At 28.2% G+C, this 10,085-nt stretch overlaps 1 protein-coding gene across 1 annotated transcript; it reads right to left on the bottom strand.

Annotated features, from left to right (window-relative positions):
* Positions 1–7,604: 7,604 nt before the first annotated feature.
* On the bottom strand, positions 7,605–8,851 carry LOC128548319 (uncharacterized). The gene is made up of 2 exons (XM_053522802.1): positions 8,752–8,851; positions 7,605–8,585 (listed from the first exon to the last, which is right to left on the bottom strand). Coding segments are annotated over exons 1-2 (576 nt in total). The 5' UTR covers positions 8,754–8,851; the 3' UTR covers positions 7,605–8,011.
* Positions 8,852–10,085: the final 1,234 nt, after the last annotated feature.

The following is a 10,085-nucleotide window of genomic DNA, read 5'->3' as shown; positions in this document are numbered from 1 at the left end:
TAAAATGTGATATTGGGCTTTTAATCGGTTTATCCGGTTCACCTATGGGCTTGGCCCCCGTTAATAAAATCTTAATATCTATTATATAAATTCCGGTTTTTTCGACTATAAACACACCCCTCAAAAGCACATCTGGTACAGCTACTTTATATTGTTGGTTTATGTGTATAAAATCTTTAAAATCTACGGTAATTCCAGATCTTAATTGAAATGTATTCAAATAGCTCAGACCGGCCATATCTTCATATGTTGAATATATCCAGGCATCCTGACGGTCAAAATACTTTTTCATTTTTACGTATTCATAAAAACCGTATCCAAACCTTAAATCTATTTTATAACTGCTGTTATATTCAAAAAGAAACACTTCATGTTTTACTTTTTCTATTTCTTTTTCCAATTCTTCTTTTATTTTTTTGTCTTTCTTTTTAAGTTTAAGAATTATTTCAGCTAAATCATCAAATCGTTTTGTTGTAGCAACTTCAGAAGCAGATAAATTGTCAAGAGTATTCTTTGTTCTAGCTAATTGTGTTTCTTGTTTTAGAAAAACATTTTTTACTTTTGTAATTTCTTGGGTATTAGTAGAAATTTCTTGAGTATTAGCAGTAATTGATTCTCCTTGTTTAGTTGATATTTCAACTACAGAGTCCAGATCATTTATTATTTTTTTAATTTTATTATTAAATTCGTTGATATCTTTTTCTAACATTTCTGTAAGTGTACTTAATTCCGCGTACTTTAAATTGTGGCGTGTGTCAACAGTACTAATCAAGTTCCGAAGTTGTTTCTTAAAATTTTCTAGCTGATCATTAATTGTGTTAATTGCTTTAGCATTAGCAGTGATTGATTCTCCTTGTTTAACTGATTTTTCAACTACAAAGTCCAGTTCATTTTTATGTTTTTCAACTTTAGCATTAAATTCATTAATATCTTCTTGTAATTTTTTTGTAATATTACTGAAGTCTGCATACTTTAAATTATGACGGTTGTCAACAGTACTAATCCAAACTCGAATTTGTTTTTTAAAGTCATCTATTTTAGAATTGAGCTCTTTTTTAAGGTTATCTAATGCTGTGTCATGGTCATCACCTCTTTGTGAAGCTGCCTTTTTCAATTCAGATTTATATTCTGCAAATTTATTTGAAAATGTATTGAACATTTGTTCATGCCCTTTTACCATTTCAGTATTTAGTTTATTTACTTCTGTTTTGATTTCTAACTGATACATATTTTGTAACTTTTTCTCAGCTTCAATAATCTTGTCTTTTAGTTCTTCATGTTTAATCATACTATCTTTTAATTCCATATGTTGCTTGTGTAAAATGTTTAAATTGACTCTAAATACTTCTTTTATGTTGTCATCTGTCAAATCAGATTTCTCTTCAAGTTCTTTAATAGAATCAACTATAGCTTTCATTTCTTCTCCGAGTTTACCTTGTAACTGAACTATTAATAATGAATTGTTTTTTAAGTCTTTTGTTAAATCTTCAATATTCTTTACTTCTTCTTCTAATGTCTGTTTTATAGATTTGATGTCTTCAAGATTATAGTTATCTATTACACTTTGAACTTTTTTAAACATAAATCGTCTTGAAACTGCATCGTTGGGTTTATCTGGATCTCCAAGGTTGATTATTTCATTACCTCCCATATCTAATGCTCTGTTCATTGTGTTATCAATTTCCTTATTTCTGTGAAGATATGATTCCGTTTCCTTTTTAAGTTTTTTGAATTGTTTTTTAGTAGCATAATCACTTAAATCAATATCAAATTTAACTTTACTTATACTGTCAGGTTCACTTATTTGATCTATATTATTAAAAACTCCCATTATATATTACCAGTAAAGTTTTTTCTAAAAAACTTCCTTGGTTTGTCAATATATAAGAAATCATATTTTTGATTTGTTGCATTAGCAAAATATTTAGGGTTAATATTTTGTTCATTACAAATCATATCATTTTCTCGTTTACCTGGACTTTCAAATAAAATATAATGTGAACAGTTAATTCGGATATCTTTTGGTGTTTTATAGTAAGACTGACTTAAATAAATAACACAACAGTTTTTGTGACGTCCCTGAATAAAGTATTTTGTTATTTCATTCTGAACCTTTTTATCTTCACATACAAAATCATCAAATATTACTACTTTTTGTTTTTCTGATTCAAGATTCTCACAAGGTTCAATTTGGTTGGAATCGGCCGAATATTCAAGTATTTCATTTGGATCTACTTTAATTTTTTTTTGCAATTTGGCCTAAATGGTTAATTAAATCTTGATATTTAGATTGTTCTAAGTTTTTAGCATATAGGTATAATTTATCATAATAAATAAGAGGTTTTCGAAGTATATGCATTAATGTATTTGTTTTTCCAGATCCAGAAGATCCACATATTAACATTCTAAAACATGAATCTGGCATATAAGGATAATGTTGTTTAAAGTTATTAGATTTATCACTTTTTGTATCATAATTTGGAATTTCCATTTATATATAATAATACATTATCTTACATTATCTTACATTATATTACATTATTTTACATTATCTTACGTTATTATATAAATGCAATCAAAACTTAATGAAATAAGAATAAGAAAAAACTTAGTCGGGCAAAAGATGAGAGCTCTTAGAGAAGAAATAATGAGAGAAAAAATTAAGAAAGCTACAAATCGGGATATGTACACTGAAATTTATAAGCCAATTACTGAAGGAATAGAAAGTCAAAAAGAAAAATTATCAAGTCAGTTAAAAGCATTACCTGGAATAAAACAACAATTAGCGTTATTAGGTGATGAAATGAAAGACATACAAACATATCAAGGTTTACCACAGATATTCCAAGAACCGCAACCAATTACAGGGTCTCCTGGAGAAGTTGAAAAATCTAAAAGACAACAAGAATATATACCAGTAGATTGGGGAGATGAACCTGTTAGATGGATACCAGGAGATAAATTAAAAGAATTAGAAGATTATGGAAGAGAAAAGATGAAACAACTGATGATACAACTGATGATACAATTGAAGAATCAGAAGAAGAAATGGGTGCAATGTCGTTCGATCCAGAGGTATTAAATAAAAAAATTGATTTAGTACTTTTAGATAAAAAAAAATATAACACACCACAAGAAGTGTTTGAATTTTTTCACAGCAAATCTAAAGATCCAGATGAAAAAATGACTAGAGAAGAAGTAGAAAATATCATAGAAAAGGCATCAAAGGATATTAAACAATTGGGTAATGATTCTGGTTCAATAACTAGAAAGAAAAATCCCACAAATCTCGATCTGAAGCAAAAGGAAATAATTATAGCCAAGTCGGATAATTTAAGAAAATATAGAAAAGTACTCAATGATATTCTTACTCAAGGAGAATATATGGGAAAAGGAATAAGATATCATAACCCATATAAAGTTTCACCAAATGGTCAATATGGAAATTTAATTATTGATCTTAATAAACTTTATGGTCAAAACAAATTGGTTGCTAAGGATCAAAGAACTGGTAAAGAAGTAATTAACACTAAAGTAGATGATGATTTAATTGATTTGATTAATAAAAGATATAACAATAATAAAAAACATTCAATTCATTCTAGAAAAATATTTAAAGAATTAACAGAAAAATCAGGATTACCTATCAATAAAAGATCTATGAAATTTAAAAAAGTAATTAGAGGACAAGGTTATGACGTTTGTCCATGTAATCCGGAAGAATTGGTTAATGACTTGGAGTTAATTTGTCGTTCAATTGATGCTGGAAATAATAATGAAGAACTAAAAAATGAAGGTATTAGCATAATTGATAAACTATTAAAAATGAATTCACTCTTACCAAAAGAACATGAAATGTTATATAAAAATTATTTTTCTTGAATTTAAATTTTAATTATATATAAATGGAACAAAAAATAGTATTAAGTTCTGAAACAGTTAAAGATAATAACAAAATACTCCGAGTGATTTTACAATCAGATTTAGTCGTTCTTTAATTTTAGATAAAAATAAAACTTATGTTGTTGGTTTGGATAGTATTAACACTATGACCTACTCTTGGCATAATATTAGTGATGAATATGATAATAAAAGAATTCGTTATAATAATGGTAAGGATTGGAAAGATATCATATTTACAAATGGTTCTTACAGTTACACAGATATTAATAATTATATTAGGGAAACATTAATAAGTAATGGTGATTATGAATTTGATAAATCAGAAATTGCTCCAATAAGTTTGGAATTTGATTTAAGTTGTTTTAAGATTTTGATTTCAATTAAAGATAATTTTATGTTGGATTTGAAAATATCAAATTTTCATACATTGCTTGGATTTGAGAAAAAAACTTTAAACAAAACTGAATGGGGAACTACAACACCAAATATAACTAACTCTGTGGATACAATTTACATTCATTGTGATCTTATAGATAATTCACTTGTTGATGGTAATTTCAGTGATATTATTTATGCTTTAAGTACTGCAGATTTAACAAGAGCTTATCCATTTACAAAAGAACCACAAAGAGTTGGATATTCTGAAATTAATAAATATATTATAAATTCAATTAGAATATATATTACGGATGTATTTGGTAGAATAATTAATTTTAATGAGGTTGAAACAAGTTTTACATTAATTTTAAAAGAAATTAATTAAAACTAAAGTTTTAAAACTTTAATTAAATAATTAATAAATTTTAGTTTTATATAATGTACAAGAAAGTTTATGACAAAAATAAAGGAATATTTATTTATGTTGATGCTCACACGGGAGAAAAAATCATACATGGTACAGGTATCTTTGACACTTTAACTAAATTGTTTTCAAGTTCAGTCGCATCTTCAATTAGCACAGCTGGAAAAAAAGCTTTGGAAACAGCAGGAAAAGCAGCACTTGAAAGTGGAACAAAAAAGGTTGGAACAGAAGTTGGAAATTCAGCTGCTAATAAAATTGTTGAAAAATTTAAAAAGAAACCTGCTCCGGCAGTTGGTAATTTAATTGCTAAGGAATTACAAGAAAAGAATAACAGTAAAAATAATAATAAAAATAATAATGATAATGAGGAGGATATTAATATAAGATTAAATAGATTATTGTCAGGATCTGGAACTTCAACTCATCGTAAACGTATTAACAGATTAATTTATAAAAAATAAAATAATATATAATATATACATGTTTAGAACAAAACAATATTGTGAAAGATATGAATTAACTCCTATTCAATTAGATACAGCCTTAATATCTGTCTTGGGAAATAATGTTAAGCAACAAAAAAACGGATATCACTTTACAATTAATGATAGAAGCTCATATTTTGATTGGTTTAATGCTTATTTTGAAGTAAGTTTTAAAGTAAATAAGCTTGCTAATGGTAATAATTATGGTGGTGGAGACCAAATTGCTCTAATTAATAATGCAGCTTCATTAATTGATCAGTTAGTGGTTAAACAAAATGGAAAAATTGTTTATGATTGTAATAATTTATACAAAGTAACAAATGTAAAGAGTTTGGTTGAACTATCTGAAGATTATGCAAAATCAACTGGAACAAACGAATATATTTATTTAGATACTACTGATACTGCTGCCGCTGATAATAATTCAGGTTTCAAATTAGAAAGGAATTACTCCAAGGTGGTAATGAGGTAAATACTAAAATTCCATTTAATAATTATTCATTTTTCAGGGTTTAGAAACTAATATTTTACCTCCAAGTCAAATCAAATAACACTGCAACTGACAGATGATGATGAATTAATTTTAGAGCTAATGCTGCTGATGCTGGTAGAGTAATTGTAACAAAATTAATTCTATGGGTTCCACGTTTGGTTTTTAATGAATTTGGACTTAATTTAATTTCTGAAAGATTTACAAAAGCAAGATGGTCATACCTACGGGAAATGGTGACGCAATCAACTGATACACAACAAACTAATATAACCTTTAGAATAACGGCTGGTGTAACAAAACCACAACATGTATTTGTTTATTTACAACGACCTGATAAAAGTAATTCACAAGAACATAATCCACATTTATTAGATACATTTAAAATTAATGCATTAAATGAAAATTGCACTTTGAGCTCTTGTCGTCTTGAAGTAGGTAATGGTGTTTTTTATCCAGAAACAGAATACACAAGTATATCAAGAATATACGATGATGTAATTAATTATTATTATAAACAAAATAATAAGACTACTGGAAGTCTTTTAAATAGATTTAATTTTCAAAGTTTGTTTGGATTTATTCATTTTAACTTGGAATATAAAAAGGAAGTAACTACAGAAGATCCTAAGCATATTACATTAACAGCTAAATTAAATATTCCGCCGGCAGCTAATATTCGTGTTTACGCAATTGTATTGTATGAGGAAACAGTTAAAATAAATACTATTGGAAATGAACTTGTTATTGTTTAAATAAAATAAATATAAATTATATATAATGACATCAAATTATATTGAATATAAAGTTAACCTAACAGATGGACAAAAGAAAAATTTAGCACAAGCTTATAATAATAAAATTCCACATACTTTTAGATTAAAACATGAACAATTACATGGAAACTTCCCTTTACTATTAACAAAAACACAAATTAATCAAATTAAAAAAGCTGTTGCAAATAAGAAGGGATTAGAAATTAAAATTTCAAAAAAACAAATGTCCAGTCAAGGTCAAAATGGTGGATTTTTAGGAGCTTTGGCTGGTTTGTTAGGAAAAACAATTCTTCCAATGGCAGCGAAAATAGTTCCAAAAATATTAGCCCCTCTAGGCATCGGCGCTTTGTCTGGGCTGGCCAGTACTTGTGTTAGTAAAATACCTGGAAATGGTATGATTTCAGTAGCTAATGATAAGAGAAATATGATATCACCATATCTTACACCTAATCAAAGAAAGCAACTAGTAGGATCTGGAGTGATTAAATTAACACAAAAACAGAAACAAAATGGCGGGTTCCTGGGTATGCTGGCTGCTAGTCTAGGAATACCTTTGATTACATCTTTGTTAAGTGGTAAGGGACATGGCCAGGGTATACAGACTGATTCGCAACGGAGACCTTACATACGAATTCCTATAGTAAAAAAAAAATAAAATTTATAAACAAACCAATTTCTAACTTTGAAATTGAACAATGGATTAAACAATTAAAAATTAAAAACTTTAGGGGTGTATTTAGTAGAAATAATTTATTAAATTTATTAAAATCAAAAGCAAAGGACGAGTGTGGAATAATCAATTTAGATGACTCTGCTGGGTCTGGAACACATTGGGTTTGTTACTTAAATAATATGTACTTTGATTCATTTGGACTTCCTCCACCAAAAGAAGTAATTAAATATATACCTGGGGTTAAGTATAACAGCATACAATATCAAGACAAAACAAGTACACTCTGTGGATACTATTGTTTATTTTTCATTAAAATGTTACAAGATAAAATACCGTTGTATGATTTATTGTATAAAACACTGAGAGTAAACAATCAAAGAGTAAATGAACAAACTATTATAAATTATTTTAATAAAATGAGTTAAAATGTATTAAAATGTACCAAGAACGTAATATTCTTTACTACTAACAAAAATGTACCATAAACGTTATATTCCATACTACTCCCAAAAGCGTATATGGACGTGACGTGCGTTTACACTGTAAACGTTACTATAAATAGAAGTATAGATAAATAAAAATAAACTTGAACGGAAGTGACGTGCGTTTACAGTGTAAACGTTACTATAAATAAATGTATAGATATATAGAAATTCCACTAATGTTAAAAATAAAATTGAACATGGTATACGGAAGTGACGTGCGTTTACAGTGTAAACGTTACTATAAATAAATGTGAACATTGTACATGGAAATTCCACTAATGTTAAAAATACTTGAACGGAAGTGACGTGCGTTTACAGTGTAAACGTTACTATAAATAAATGTGAACATTATACTTGGAATCCTTACATAGATTTCTACTGTTAAAAGCTGATTTTGTTACCAATTCAACTCTGTACATATTTCTTCGATTAATTTCCTATTTTTGATTAAAGTTCCAGTGTTTAAAGCACACTTCAATAAATTCTTATGTTTCTCAATTAATTCATAAACTAAAGCCAGGTTTCGACAGTAGGAATCTGTGTAATGTACACCTCTGAGATGAAAATAAAGTCCCAGATCACAATCCTTTGGGCAAACTGATCTTAAATTTTTAATAATAAATCCAATCTGATGTGTACAATAAACAATATTCCGTTTGTTTCTGTATATCTGCTTGTCTAAATTTCTAATGCTTTCAATACATTTGTCCTCGCTTGAAATATCCACATTAAAATTTTCTAAAACCTCCTCTTGTCCGAATGATTTCGTAATTTCTTCTTTAAGCTTTTCTTTTAACGTACTCCTTGTTTGTCGCTTTGTTGGCTTACATGTATCAACCAATTTCTTGTAATACTTTGAACTGAATGTTGTAGCCCATTCTTGGCATACAAAATCTTCTTTGTAATTATCTTTTAAATGGGTTGTTAATTCCATCAAATCTTTTAACAGGTCTGCTGTTGTATTCTTATCCCTAAAAAGAAACACAATCTAAAGAATTACATAAGTATAAGCAGGTAAAAATAAATTTATCTCCAAGAAACACAAAATAATATTTCTAAAGTTAGTGAATGAGATCCGTCAAAGATCTGCTAAAGCTTGAACATAGTGGCGTAAATGCGTTTTGAAAAGTAACTTACATTGTAATCGTTTTCCTTGTTTCTGTTCTATCGTTGTATGTATTATAAGTCAGCAAAGAATGTTCTGGTGTTAATCGATTAGGTTTGTGTTGCAAAATACGACCATTTTTTCAGAAAATATCACGTAAATCCCATATAACATTTTCAGATAATACGTCAGTTATTTATAACCAGATTTTCCGAAAATACGATAAAACGAAAGTAAAGGAAATATGTCAGTTATTTATAACCAGGTTTTCCGAAAATACAAGAAAACGAAAGTAAAGTAAATATGTCAGTTATTTATAACCGGGTTTTCCGAAAATACGGGAAAACGAAAGTAAAGTTAAAACCTGTGGATTTTAAATTGTCCGGCATTAGTTGGTTCGGACCGGGGACTGGACGTTAAATTAGGTTAAATAGGGCTCCGTTGCGGTATTTCTTATACTACTGTTACAGTGCAACTTCCGAAAACCGGACCTTCTGAAAACCGGAAACCTTTGAAAACCGCACGAAACTCAAGGTCCTGTTGTTTTCTGTTCTTATTTCTATATATTTTTAACCTCGAAAACCGGAACTTCCGAATTCTGAAAAACCGACAAATTTTTGAACGACCGTTTATATTTTAACACTAAAATTGACTTCCGAAAACCGAACAGCAAAATATTTGCCAGATTTAAAAGTGTCACCTGTAATCCCAAAAGCCCGTGGCAAGTTGTCAACAGTTCTTTTGTTTATCTATTAGCAGCGGTCGTTTATTTTGACATGCTTTATAATCACAATGATCATTTGATGCAAAGGTAAGAAGGTAATCGGCGATTACTTTCATTTGCATTCAATTTATGAAAACGTGATGAATTATTATATCTTGTGTGTGAAAAACTTTCTTTATGTTTGAATGAAAGAAAGACCGGTATTTTAATTGATTTAGTTACATTGATTAAACAATTATATGCATTATCAACATTAATTAAATACTGACAAACTCGGGACTCCAAAGATGGTAAAATTAAGTGGAAAATGTTTGCATAAATGTTATTATTATAGATATGTTGTTTTTATTTTTATATATTTTTATTTATGTATTCATTATCCTTAATGTTTGTAATTAATTAATCAATCAATCAATTAATTACTTTATATAAACTTGTAAAATTATAAAGGATAATAATCTCCTTTATCCTACATATAAGAAAACATAACTGTTGTGCACGACGTCCACTTTGCCTACAAATTTTCAAACTTCTGAATTCCGGAAACTTCCAAATACTGAACATTTAGGCTGGTCCGGAGGTCGTTCGGTTTTCGGAAGTTACACTGTATTTTCAAACACTTAATATTTATTTATTTGGGTT

The sequence above is a fragment of the Mercenaria mercenaria genome, chromosome 14 (assembly GCF_021730395.1).
Source record: "Mercenaria mercenaria strain notata chromosome 14, MADL_Memer_1, whole genome shotgun sequence".
Lineage (NCBI taxonomy): Eukaryota > Metazoa > Mollusca > Bivalvia > Venerida > Veneridae > Mercenaria > Mercenaria mercenaria.
This window is presented reverse-complemented; position numbering and strand designations above follow the sequence as displayed.